At 47.5% G+C, this 14,743-nt stretch overlaps 1 protein-coding gene across 1 annotated transcript in view; it reads left to right on the forward strand.

Moving 5' to 3' along the window:
* Positions 1-363: 363 nt before the first annotated feature.
* Positions 364-14,743, forward strand: part of COG6 (component of oligomeric golgi complex 6) — a 152,540-nt gene continuing 138,160 nt past the window's right edge. The window contains 4 exon segments of the mRNA XM_044287377.1: positions 364-553; positions 5,654-5,695; positions 5,697-5,798; positions 7,854-7,925. Of these exon segments, the coding sequence (XP_044143312.1) occupies positions 422-553; positions 5,654-5,695; positions 5,697-5,798; positions 7,854-7,925 (348 nt within the window). The 5' untranslated portion in view covers positions 364-421.

Here is a 14,743-nt window from a genome sequence, read left to right on the forward strand (position 1 = left end):
CACGCCCCAGTCATTTCTATTTTCATGCTGATGTCACTGCAACTTATGTTATTATTGGGTAAAGTTCTCCTCACGATTCATTACTAAAATACATAAGAAACGGATGACTGAGAATCCGGCTTCAGCTTCTCCCTGTACATATAAGGGGAATGTTCTGAATGTATCTTTTGGACACGTTCCCTCCTATCTCCGTCAGAGCAGCGCCTCCTCACACGTCTCTACAGATAAAAGCATTAGTCTACGTTCACACTACTCCTGCGGAGACGCACTGGGGTTCAGTGACTTTTGAGCATGCGCAGTGGCCTCCGCCGTCTGACGCTCAGCTTGGTGACGTGTGCAGAAATTGACAATCCGGAAATCCGCGCTGGTTCTGCGTTCCACGTGCGGTCCACGGTTTCCTCACTGGAGAGGGGTCGGTTTTATGCTCGGAGGGACAATGGCTGAGGTGGAGGTGAACGGCGGTAACGCGTCACTGTCCGCGTCCACTCAGAGCTCCAACCCTTTGTCTAGGAAACTCAACAAGATCCTTGAGACCCGGCTGGATAATGACAAGGTGAGGGGAGGGAAAGGGTTAATGAGGCCCCAGTTATCTGCCCTGTGTGTGAGCTGCTGAGGGGACTTGTAGTTCCAATGGGAATAGCATTTATCTCTGCCGCCCTGGTAGTTATACCCATGGAGCACCAGCATGTACGTCTGCCGCCCTGGTAGTTATACCCATGGTACACCACATGTACGTCTGCCGCCCTGGTAGTTATACCCATGGAGCACCAGCATGTACGTCTGCCGCCCTGGTAGTTATACCCATGGTGCACCAGCATGTACGTCTGCCGCCCTGGTAGTTATACCCATGGAGCACCAGCATGTACGTCTGCCGCCCTGGTAGTTATACCCATGGTACACCTCATGTACGTCTGCCGCCCTGGTAGTTATACCCATGGAGCACCAGCATGTACGTCTGCTGCCCTGGTAGTTATACCCATGGAGCACCAGCATGTACGTCTGCCGCCCTGGTAGTTATACCCATGGTGCACCAGCATGTACGTCTGCCGCCCTGGTAGTTATACCCATGGTGCACCAGCATGTACGTCTGCCGCCCTGGTAGTTATACCCATGGTGCACCAGCATGTACGTCTGCCGCCCTGGTAGTTATACCCATGGTGCACCAGCATGTACGTCTGCCGCCCTGGTAGTTATACCCATGGAGCACCAGCATGTACGTCTGCCGCCCTGGTAGTTATACCCATGGAGCACCAGCATGTACGTCTGCCGCCCTGGTAGTTATACCCATGGAGCACCAGCATGTACGTCTGCCGCCCTGGTAGTTATACCCATGATGCACCAGCATGTACGTCTGCCGCCCTGGTAGTTATACCCATGGTACACCTCATGTACGTCTGCCGCCCTGGTAGTTATACCCATGATGCACCAGCATGTACGTCTGCCGCCCTGGTAGTTATACCCATGGTGCACCAGCATGTACGTCTGCCGCCCTGGTAGTTATACCCATGATGCACCAGCATGTACGTCTGCCGCCCTGGTAGTTATACCCATGGTACACCTCATGTACGTCTGCCGCCCTGGTAGTTATACCCATGGTGCACCAGCATGTACGTCTGCCGCCCTGGTAGTTATACCCATGGAGCACCAGCATGTACGTCTGCCGCCCTGGTAGTTATACCCATGGTGCACCAGCATGTACGTCTGCCGCCCTGGTAGTTATACCCATGGAGCACCAGCATGTACGTCTGCCGCCCTGGTAGTTATACCCATGGTACACCTCATGTACGTCTGCCGCCCTGGTAGTTATACCCATGGAGCACCAGCATGTACGTCTGCTGCCCTGGTAGTTATACCCATGGAGCACCAGCATGTACGTCTGCCGCCCTGGTAGTTATACCCATGGTGCACCAGCATGTACGTCTGCCGCCCTGGTAGTTATACCCATGGTGCACCAGCATGTACGTCTGCCGCCCTGGTAGTTATACCCATGGTGCACCAGCATGTACGTCTGCCGCCCTGGTAGTTATACCCATGGTGCACCAGCATGTACGTCTGCCGCCCTGGTAGTTATACCCATGGAGCACCAGCATGTACGTCTGCCGCCCTGGTAGTTATACCCATGGAGCACCAGCATGTACGTCTGCCGCCCTGGTAGTTATACCCATGGAGCACCAGCATGTACGTCTGCCGCCCTGGTAGTTATACCCATGGAGCACCAGCATGTACGTCTGCCGCCCTGGTAGTTATACCCATGATGCACCAGCATGTACGTCTGCCGCCCTGGTAGTTATACCCATGGTACACCTCATGTACGTCTGCCGCCCTGGTAGTTATACCCATGATGCACCAGCATGTACGTCTGCCGCCCTGGTAGTTATACCCATGGTGCACCAGCATGTACGTCTGCCGCCCTGGTAGTTATACCCATGATGCACCAGCATGTACGTCTGCCGCCCTGGTAGTTATACCCATGGTACACCTCATGTACGTCTGCCGCCCTGGTAGTTATACCCATGGTGCACCAGCATGTACGTCTGCCGCCCTGGTAGTTATACCCATGGTACACCTCATGTACGTCTGCCGCCCTGGTAGTTATACCCATGGAGCACCAGCATGTACGTCTGCCGCCCTGGTAGTTATACCCATGGTGCACCAGCATGTACGTCTGCCGCCCTGGTAGTTATACCCATGGAGCACCAGCATGTACGTCTGCCGCCCTGGTAGTTATACCCATGGTACACCTCATGTACGTCTGCCGCCCTGGTAGTTATACCCATGGAGCACCAGCATGTACGTCTGCTGCCCTGGTAGTTATACCCATGGAGCACCAGCATGTACGTCTGCCGCCCTGGTAGTTATACCCATGGTGCACCAGCATGTACGTCTGCCGCCCTGGTAGTTATACCCATGGTGCACCAGCATGTACGTCTTCCGCCCTGGTAGTTATACCCATGGTGCACCAGCATGTACGTCTGCCGCCCTGGTAGTTATACCCATGGAGCACCAGCATGTACGTCTGCCGCCCTGGTAGTTATACCCATGGAGCACCAGCATGTACGTCTGCCGCCCTGGTAGTTATACCCATGGAGCACCAGCATGTACGTCTGCCGCCCTGGTAGTTATACCCATGATGCACCAGCATGTACGTCTTCCGCCCTGGTAGTTATACCCATGGTGCACCAGCATGTACGTCTTCCGCCCTGGTAGTTATACCCATGATGCACCAGCATGTACGTCTGCCGCCCTGGTAGTTATACCCATGATGCACCAGCATGTACGTCTGCCGCCCTGGTAGTTATACCCATGATGCACCAGCATGTACGTCTGCCGCCCTGGTAGTTATACCCATGATGCACCAGCATGTACGTCTGCCGCCCTGGTAGTTATACCCATGGTACACCTCATGTACGTCTGCCGCCCTGGTAGTTATACCCATGGTGCACCAGCATGTACGTCTGCCGCCCTGGTAGTTATACCCATGATGCACCAGCATGTACGTCTGCCGCCCTGGTAGTTATACCCATGGTACACCTCATGTATGTCTGCCGCCCTGGTACGTCTGCCGCGGATCCGTCATGGATCTGCACAAACTCAATTGTTCAGATAATACAACCTTCTGCATCCGTTTGTATTATTTTTATGGGTGGCTTCCGTAGTGTCCTGGCTGCCTGGTAACCGATCGGAGCCCCACGATTTCACTGATGGGGCTCCGATCGGAAGCTGCAATTGCCACCAATAAGAATACGGAGGAGGGGGATGGGACCCTGTGGCCAGTGCCACCAATTACTATAATAGTGGGTGGGGGGTGCACTGTGCCACAAATGAATGCAATACTGGTGTTTCAGTGGGGGGCGCACCCCGCCACCAATGAATGTAATTAAACCATTAATACAAATGTAAGAGGTGGGTGTCAGCCGTATCGCATACCTGGCTCCTGACCTCTATGAGAGGGCACTGAGATCCCTGTCAATTAACCCCTCAGGTGCGGCACATGAGGGGTTAATTGCCGCGGTTTAGTGGATTGCAGCGCCCTCTCATAGAGGCCAGATATGTGATACGGCGGCACCCACCGCCTACATTTGTATTAATGGTTTAATTACATTCAATGTGGCGCGTTGGCCACAGCCCCTCCCCCTCCTCCTCACTGCTATTCTCATTGGTGGCAGTGGCAGACTGCCTCCTTCTCCGCTGCTGAGGAGAACATGGTGCGCGCTGAGAGCGGCACGTGCCATGCTCTCTAACTGATACTGCAGCCTAGTATCGGAAAATAGCAAATCCCATTATCGAATTGATCCGGGTGAAAAAGTATAGATTGAGTATCGATAGTTCGATACCCGGTGCAACCCTACTCTTTCCATTTTTGAGGAGTATTTTTACCCGAGGTAATACAAATACATAATACGCAGGCCTGCACTAACTCACATCTGTGTTTGGGGCGTCTGTTGCAGATTCTGTCAAAAAGACCAGACAGAAAAGCCTCGTATGCAGAACTTTTTTTTGGTCTGGTAAAAAGACAGATCCTGAACGGACTCCATCGTAGTCAGCGGAGTCTGTTCAGCTTCTTCCCTGTCAGTAAGGCCTCATGCACGCGGCCGCTGTTTTGGTCCGCATCCGAGCCGCAGTTTTGGCGGCTCGGATGCGGACCGATTTACTTCAATAGGGCCGCAAAAGATGCGGACAGCCCTCCGTGTGCTGTCCACATCTGTTGCTACATTCCGTGGCCCCGCAAAAAAATAAAATAACATGTCCTATTCTTGTCCGCGCTTTGCGGACAAGAATAGGCCTCAGACAGATGCCATATAGTGGCATCCGTCACCATAGAATTCCATTGTAAAGAAAAGGAATAGCAGTGCACATCTATACATTACACACTGCCTTCTGTGTATGCCCATTAGCTGTGCCCAAGGCACTGCCTAATAGATCGTCTATCAGGTTTCTGCTGACAGCATAATGCAGTGTATTACATAAGTAGTACAGTGTATTATGGAACTGATTAATAAATTGCACGTCAGAGTCCCCTTTTGGAACTGATAAGTGGTATAAATAAGATGTCAATAAAGTTTTATTTAAAAAGCGGATTCATTAGATGTGTCATTGCTGCGAGTGTGAATGGAGCTTCAGCCGCGTTCGGTGCGGATTCGTCCTGTATCTGCACCGGTAATGCAAACGCTTGTATCCGTTCATAACGGAACCGTTTGCATTATTCTTAAAAAAAAAAAAAAAAAAGTCAAAATGGATCCGTCTTGACTTACATTGAAAGTCAAAGGGGGACGGATCCGTTTTCAATTGCACCATATTGTGTCAGTGAAAAACTGATCCGTCCCCATTGACTTACATTGTAAGCAAGGACAGATCCGTTTGGCTCTGCATCACCAGACGGTCACCAAAACTGCTGCAAGCGGCGTTTTAGTGACAGTCTAAAAAATGCAATGGAGACCAAACGGAGCCAAACTGATGCATTCTGAACGGATCCTTTATCCATCCAGAATGCATTGGGGCTGAACTGATCTATTTTGGGCCGCTTGTCAGAGCCCTGAAACGGATCTCACAAGCGGACCCAGAAACGCCAGTGTGAAAGTAGCTTTACGTGCATTCATTAGGCGTTAGGTGAAATGTGTACTAATTGGATGTTCATTTGCTTCTCTTCTCATAGGAAATGCTGGAAGCCCTTAAAGCTCTCTCATCTTTCTTTACCTGAAAACAGTTTGAGGAGCCGCAGAAACCTACGAGGGGACATAGAACGCCGGAGCTTATCCATAAATGAAGACTTTGTGGCCATATTTAAAAACGTTAAAGTGGTAGGTGATGTCTGGAGTGTCAGCTATACCTGTAGATATTTAAATTATTATTTTTTTTTTTCTTACATACGGTGTATGTATATGTGTGTGTATGTATGTGTGTGTGTATATATATATATATATATATATATATATATATATATATATATATATATATTAGGGCTGCATGATATGGGAATTTTGTGCGATTGCGATTAGGGGTCTAAAAATTAACGGTATGCGATGCAATATTTTAAGGGAATTGTGCTAGAGGTCTATTTGCTTGGATTTTCAAGGCAAAAGCACACAAATTACTGATAATGCAGAAATGTAGTTATCCTTAACTCAAGAACTGAAATGCACAGTGTTTTTCAAAATAAAACATCTTTTACTAAATTAAATAACATATGTGCATTACTGCAAAAGTACAAAATACAAAACTTGCCATTTTCTTAATAGCACTGCACAGAACAGATAAATAAAAGAACAGCCCCTCCTCCCTCCCCGCACTGTAACTGATGTATCGCCGGCCGCGCTGTGCAGCATAGCGGCCGGTGATACATCCGTGTCAACCACGTAAAAAGTCAACCATCGCTTTATAAGGCGCACTGCCATTTCCCCCCCACTTTTGGGGGGGGAAAAGTTTGTCTTATAAAGCGAAAAATATGGTAATATAATTGCAGCATTTTTGGGTCGGCCAATTGGCGATTGCGATATGGCGGATTAATTGTGATTGAAAATATTTTTTTTTATATATATCACAGTTAGGGAACTTGAACATGCAGTCTTTTAATCATTAATTGCTCTACTGAATTCTTTGACAGCCACCCTATTAGGCACCGCAGACACAGGGCCCCAGTAGACATGCTGGCCCTTCACCCTACTCACTCACATTGTTGGAGGGCAATGGGGGGGTCACACACTGTGACAAAACCTTTAGATGTCACGTGCGCTATTGACTGTGGCATATAAGGCGTTAAACAGACAGAATCGGATTTATCTCCGATATTGGCCATTGCGGCAGGGTGTCAGCTGTATGTAATGGCCGGTACCTGCTGTCGATGGCTTGGGCTCATCTCCTGAGTCCCCGCCATTAGGCTACCTCTATACATTGCGAAATAAACTTGTTTTTTTCCGTGTGAGTTTTCGTATGGGTAATACAGTGCTAGCAAAGTGAATGAGGTTTGCCATTCACTCCGGACATTTCTATTTTAGTAATGCTTGTATCTCCATAAAAATATCACAAATCTGAACTGTGCAGTGAGCTGTTCCTCTGTTATTCTTCCTGGAAATGTATAAATACGCCAGCTGGGGGCCTGTCCCTGTATAGCGACGCAGTCCAATCGGTTATGTCAGTACTGGGCGCTGTAGGGATGCAACTCTTTGACAAGGGGGATGGTAACACCCAATTGTCAATTTTATTCATGCATTTGCAGGAGGAATAAGACTGTTCACCCTGCGTTCGCGAATTTTATCAGAGGGGTATGTTGGTAAGCTTTCCCCATGTATACTTCCAGCTGAAGGCTCCAATTTATACCACTGCATCCTATATACCAGGGGTAGGCAACCTCCGGCACTCCAGCTGTAGTGAAACTACAACTCCCAGCATGCATACTTCGTCTGCTCTTCTCAGAACTCTCATAGAAAGGAATGGAGCATGCTGGGAATTGTAGTTTCTCAACAGCTGGAGAGCCGAAGGTTGCTGACCCCTGCTCTACACTGTACGCGAAAGTGCGCTGTGCTCCTCCGTACAGTCGGCAGATGCTCCTTACCAAGTCCATCCCTTTTAAAGGATCAGATACCTGCTTTGACTGTGGTAATAATTGAGGTCTCACAGACATCAGGGTTGGTGAGGCATCCAGGTATTTTGGGTCAGCTTGATGTTTCCTCATCCATAGAATGAGGACCGTGTTAGACCAGAGGAGGTGGATTTGAAGCCATTGGAGTAAGAAGTAGGAATCCCTGACGTTTTATTCATTTATCTCCACAAAATGGCCGTGAGGCCTTCGTTGTTTCTAGTTTGTATATTGATTGTCATATTCTTACAAGACTGTAATAGTGTGTGCTGTTTTTTAGGAGCTTGAAAGTATAAATGAAGATGTTCAGGCGATGAGCAACTGCTGCGAGGACATGACCAGTCGTCTGAAGGTAATAAGTCCACCTTGTGTGACTATAGCGGTCTTCTGTGTCCTCTATGTACTGGCCTTTCAGTTTTCTTAAAGGGGTTGTCCGGGACCAAATGTTTTTTTTAAAAACACGTTTACTCACAATGTACAGCTAAGTAAAGGCCTCCATACATTTTCAGCTATTTTTGCCACTTCTATGTGGCTCCAACGGTCCCCCACTCATTGTTTATATATCTGTTTATCTTTACCTGACTTCCGGCTGCACTGCCCTGTGGGTCCTGGGGCAGCGCAGCATCAGGTAGTTACAGCTGTCTCTCTGCTCCGCTGTAACTCCGCCCCCTCATCAATATTCGCCTCAATTCATTCTGCAGCTCACCACTGGAGGGGCGGGGCTGAGTGGGTTGTCAAGGGGCGAAGCTGAGCTGGTGGTTAAGGGGCGGGGCTTAGCGGGATGTCGACCAGCCGCTGTAACTCCGCCCCTCATCCATATTCACCTCGATTCATTTGCTGCCAGTGACGTCACCGGGCTCCCTGAGCAGCGGAAGAGGAAGCTTTGCTTGCCTGCAAGGGACCCGGTACGTCACTGAGGAGAAGAAAACAGTAACTTCCGGCCAGGAATTTCAAAGATGAAAACGGGACTGCAGAAATCTGTGCCAAAGGTACTACCTGCTTGTATGTAATGTGTATGCCACACTTCTACTATTAGAGTAATGTCCCCAATCCCGGACAACCCCTTTAAAGCTTGAAAGGTTCCCCAGGACTAGAAAAGGACTGTTGCTTTCTTCTAAAAACAGCACCACACGTGTCCACAGGTTGTGTGTGGTATTACAACTGAGCCCCATTCACTTCAGTGGAGCCGAGCAGCAATTCTAGAAACAACCCATGGACAGGTGTGGTGGTGGTTTCTTCTCTAGTCAGGATCGCCCTTCTCTTTCTAGCTCTCTTATATCCGTTATAGTCCCCTGTGGCCTTAAAGGGGCAGTATTACATTGATCACAGATTTGTATCTGTTTTTTTTTTTATACACCCTTAAATGTTATTTGCTTTTGAAGCTTCTGCCTGACATTGAGACCTGCTGCTTAGCTTACTTGTAACCAGAGTCCCGTGTCCTTTCCTTGTTCTGTTGTCCCCAGTTTTATTCCATGTAACGTGTCAGCAGCCATACTATTGCTGTGGCCCAAGTGCAATCCTTTCCATTAATCAACATGGAAATTCTTCCGCCATATTCTTGTCTGTGCCGCTAGTTTATCTAGATCTTTCTGTGATGGACCTCTCAATCCTGTCCACAAGATCCTTGATAAAGAGAATCGGGCCTAAAACAGATCCTTGTGGTGCCGCTGCTGACTTTAGCCCATTTTGAATATATACCACTTGCAATGACTTTTTGTTTGCTGTTCTGTATCCTTTGCCATTGTGCAAGTACTGTCCCCTAGTCCCTGCATTTGTAGGTTCAGCGCAAGGCTTTTATGTGGGGCAGGAAGGCTACTTTCATACTGGCGTTTCTGTGTCCGCCTGTGAGATCCGTTTCAGGGCCTCTCTCAAGTGGCCCAAAATGGATCAGTTCAGCCCCAATGCATTCTGAATGGATAAGGATCCGCTCAGAATGCATCAGTTTGCCTCCGTTCAGCCTCCATTCCGCTTTTGAGGCGGACACCGAAACGCAGCTTGCAGTGTTTTGGTGTCCACATGACGATGCAGAGCCAAACGGATCTGTCCTGACTTACAATGTAAGTCAACGGGGACGAATCCATTTTCACTGACACAATATGGTGCAATTGAAAACGGATCCGTCCCCCATTGACTTTCAATGTAAGTCAGGATCCGTTTTGACTTAGACTTTTTTTTATGAATAATGCAAACGGATCCGTTCTGAACGGATACAAGCGTCTGCATTATCGGTGCGGATCCATCTGTGCAGATACAAGATGGATCTGCACCAAACGCGAGTGCGAAAGTAGCCTAACCTACATCCAGATTTGCACCGACCTCCTCGTAGAAGCTCCGCTTGTTGGTTAGGCATGGCCCATTCTATCAATCCATGCTGGTTATCAGTTATTAATTTATTTACAGGTAAATACTTTTGCAGCTCATCTTTTAGAATTCCTTCAAATCTATTACATACCACAGAAGCCAGACTTACCGGAGAGTAGTTACACATTTCCACATGTTTTACCTTTCCTGGATATTGTACATCAGCCGTCCTCCAGTCTTTCAGTATCTGTCTATCTGATCCATCTCTTGTTAGACCCTTCCCTCTTTCATCTCTCCATGTCTGCAGATTAGGCTAGGGCTACACAACGACGGTGACGCGCGACAATTTTTATAATGATAGTCTATATGGTGTCGCACTGCACCATGCTGCGACTGCAATACGACAGTAGCAAAAAAAACAAAAAACATCCAAGATGGATTTTTCTGCGACTGTTGAGTCACAGTTACTGCATGGTGCAGTGCGACACCATAGACTATCATTATAAAAATTGTCGCGCGACATCAATGTCGCGGAACACATGTCGTCGTGTAGCCCTAGCCTTAGAGTTATGACACAAGGCAGGCAGTGTTGCACTACAGGTCATTTTAGACCAGGGCTGCACAACCTTTTCTGGTTCCAGGACATATTCTCATACTGAACCTCTCCAAAGGGCCACAATAAGGCTGCCACTACATGGCAACGTGTATCACGAAACCACAAGCCTCAGAAAAGTCACCAAAGCAGCTTGCTATTGCACAACTGTTTTAGAGATTTAATTTAAATAAATCTAAGTCTGCCATGACCTCCATTGTGGACTGTGTTGGTCTATGATGGTTAAGTTACTTGTCACCAAAAATCCAGCGGATTGTAGTCATGTCACAGTAGGTCACATCCAATGCAACGCCACAATCTTCACACCACTTGACATGTTGCCATTTAGCCCCAGCCTAAAACGTAAAGGACTATTACCATCTGAGACTTTTATGACATACAAGTACATGTCCTTACCAGGACACCCACCTTTTGGGATGGTGGGCATCCCCTTCTCCCCCAGTAAACAATCCAGAGAGTAGATTATTGGTGCTGTTACTAAAATGCTAAGCAGTTATGACATCTGTAAACGGCACATACATAAATGTCCATCTCATATACTGCTTTATGGAATGCCAAAAGGTGTCAGTGGACCCCCATTCTCCCGATGTGAGAATCCTAAAGATGGGTACACCGTGCATCAGTAGTACTGGCCTGTCCGTTCTCCTGCTACTTATGTTCCCCTTTGATATTTGAAACTACACGTTAGTAGCCGCACAGGCGCATGCTTTTCTGTGTGTAGATGGTTAGGGCTGCGCAGAATGGCATCGTGGGCCATATGTGGAACCCGGGCCGCAGGTGGTGCACCCCTGTTTTAGATGGACTGATTTAGCAGGCAGTTATTGGGAATGAACAAAAGGTTCCTGATATTTGCCTGGTCGTTAGGAAGATGAGAGCTGTATTTACATGCGTCAATGATTTCTTCTGTATGGGGACAAGTGATCTCTACAGATATCACTTCTCCTCTACAGTTTCACCGATCTCTGATCTGCTGCACAGAAACGATGATTTTAGGCGCCAGCCGAAAGACTTGATCACCTGATGAGCAAGCGTTTGGCCATTCATTGGCTACGGCTGGCACCTTTTACATAGGCCAATTATTCTGAATGAATCTTTCTACAGACGCACATATCTGATAATTAGCCAGATTGTCATTCCGTGTCAAAGGGCCGCAGAGGTCGCAGTACATTTTTTTCCGGAAGAGTAGGGTACCTGCTTTTACAGACCCTTGAGACTCTATTAACACTACTATCAAAGTTCTGTTTTAACATAAGGGTCAGACACAGGGTTTTGTTTAGCCTCTTGGCCATTAGTTTTTCCATTCATAAACCTCCACATGGAGCTCCCAGCAGCAGATAGAAGCCTGCAGGGCCCTTCTGGTGTGACATCACCTGGGCACATGGACTTTGCACAGCAGAGGCTACGTTCCCACCATGCTGTCCCTGGTACTTCATCCACATCCGGCAATGGTGTGGGGGTGGCGCGTGCTCCCCGTTTTTCATAATAACTGAAAAGGAAGCTGCTGTGTTCAGTGCGGGAGAAGGGGGGTGCGTGAGAGGAGCAGCCAATGGCACGGCAGCCCGCCGATACTGGCAAATCAGCAGCCTCCTCCCTAATAACAAAGCTCTGTACTGTACGGAGCTCTGTTATTGGAGCTTTCAAGCACCCGCGGTATTGCTGTGCTGCCTGTGCCGTTCACAGCGCTCATAAATAGCAGTGAAATCATTGTGCGTATTCATACGCATTAGACCTTTTTTAGGGAGTAAAACTGTCTGTACAGGCGTCTGACGCCTTTGCAGGCGTTATTGCGACCTCTGAAGGGCCATAAGACGTAGTTCAGACATCAGTGTTTGGTCAGCGTTTCATCAGTGATTGTGAGCCAAAACCAGAAGAACATGATCAAATCTTCCCATTATACCTTCTCTGTGTAGGTTTCACTCCTGGTTTTGGCTCACAATCGCTGAGCAAAGTCTGATATGTGAACTAGGCCTAAGGCAAGAAGGGGGGGGGCGGGGCATGAACCTTGGGTGCTACCACCTCACACCCCATTTTTTATGGTTCCATTCACGGAGAAAAGAAAAGTGAGAAGAGCTGCAGTTATAATCCCACTTAGTACAGCGCTTGACTAGCGAGCGCAGAGGCTTACCGTATGTCTGCAAGAAAGTTTGGCCCGTTCTGGGAAAAAAAACCATTTAGGAAGCACTTATCTTTGTGGAACAGAATGGGCTGATAACCATTTTTCTTCGTATCCTCAGATTTTAATACTTAGCAATTATTTTTGCCGTCGAGGCATCCCGCCAAGTGTAGCGATCAGTTTTTGTTCTGGAAATAAAACAAATCGCGGACGGCGATATGGTTATTAAGAGCGGCTCGTGGAGACGTCCCAACAACAGATCCCTTTTTGTTGTGGACTTGGCAGCTGCCGAGCTATGATATTGTCTGCAGCAATGTGATGGAATACGAGACTCGCATTCCTGCGCCAATGTACTAATGCGCGAGCTTCCCGATTGTCATCCTTGTAGACGAGACTACTGGGACTAGAAGGAGAACATACGCTAGCTGCTCGGCGTTTTCTGTTTTGGCAAGTTGTTCAAGTGTTCTTAATTTCACAGGCAATTAGTCCATAATTCTCTGGAATCTCATTTAGCATTGTGTCTCTGCTCGCTCGCTTACAGTATCCTTTATTAACAGCTAGAGGAGTAAACCTCCTCGGCTCCCGGTGACATGGGGCGCAGGAGTCTTCATTAATTTGCAGTGTTCAATGAAAGGGATCCCATCTGTTCCCGGCTTGTGAAAACGGACCAGAGATTTGGTTTATACCGTCTCAACGTTGAATACTTTTTCGATTAAAAGTGAGAAAACCTTGAGGAAGGCATAAATGTCTAAAAATATGTATTTACAGTATTATTCCTGCTATAACTGGGAGTTAAAAGGTTCTCTACATATATACTGGTCAGCCTATAACATTGGCGGTGTCTCAGATATGGCCAATGACTACAGAAGAAGGGTCAAGGCAAAGAGGTAAGTTTTATATACTGTGTGCACACATGTAGTGTCCCCCTCTATATGGGAATTTTGGTGCCATGTAAAAACCACTTCACTTCAAGTTTGAGAGTTCTGGCCATTGTAGATTGGGAACGGTGCCAGCCGCAATTCCCTCATAGCCATGCCAGCAACTGCAGCCCCCCGGCACAGGGAAATGCTTAAAGGGAACCTGTCACCTCTACTATGCTACCCTCACTGAGCGTTTCTAAATGTTCATTGTGTTACCCTAAACATATAAATTACACTTTTAATTTCATTTGCAGACTAATTCAATAAGTATTATGCATTTTTGTACTTCCTGCCTTTTATGCAAATTAACATAAGAGTCATATCTTACTTATGTGACCAGAGAAGAGTCATATTTTCAAGCTCTGACTCCTCTCAGGGTAATTTGCATATGTATAATTTTTTTTTTTTTTTTTTACACAATAAAAGCACACTGAGCTATGGGGACTGGGTATTGCGGATGTGCTAGCGGCCATCTAGCAACCCATGTCCTCAGCTCTATACACAAAATCCAGGTGACAGGTTCCCTTTAAATGAGTTGTCCTGCCATTTATATTAATGATGCATCCTTAGGATAGGTCATCAATATCGGATCAGTGGGGGACAGAGTCCGAAACGTGGGTTGTGCTGTGCACATGTTAAGTGGAGCAGGCACTGGCAGGAGCAGCGATGTGAGCTCCTGTCAGTACAGTGCTCACTGCAGCCAAATCCGTGCACTACATATGTGGATACAGTGTATGGATTTTGTATGCGCTGCAGAGAAAAGTGCTGTAGACAGGCCTGAACTTGGGGACGTCATTTATTATAATGAAATACACCGAAATTAGGTGTATTTCAGGCGCAGATGGCAGTGCAACGGTGGGGCCAGGTCTAAAATTGTGGGTGGGGAACGGGACGCGCCAGCAGACCCATCTCATTTACCATTTTCTACTTCTGTTTTAGGCGTAGAAAAAGATCTAAATGTAAGACAGCTCGGGATCTGTCTTACATTTAGACGTGGCGCTGGATGCGCCGAAGTTATGGCGAGGCCGGCACCGCTTCATAAATTTGGCAGATCTTCCTCCAGTGCAGGGGGTTTATTAAGACTGGAGTCTAAAACGCCGGTCTTAATAAATGGGACCCTTGATTCTTTTCATATGTAGTTAAAAAAAAAAATTCCGTAGGTAACTGAACTAAGTTTCAGGCTGTAATCTGTATTTGTTCATTAATTTTCATAACTCTGATAT

This window comes from Bufo gargarizans, chromosome 3, assembly GCF_014858855.1.
Source record: "Bufo gargarizans isolate SCDJY-AF-19 chromosome 3, ASM1485885v1, whole genome shotgun sequence".
Taxonomy (NCBI): Eukaryota; Metazoa; Chordata; class Amphibia; order Anura; family Bufonidae; genus Bufo; species Bufo gargarizans.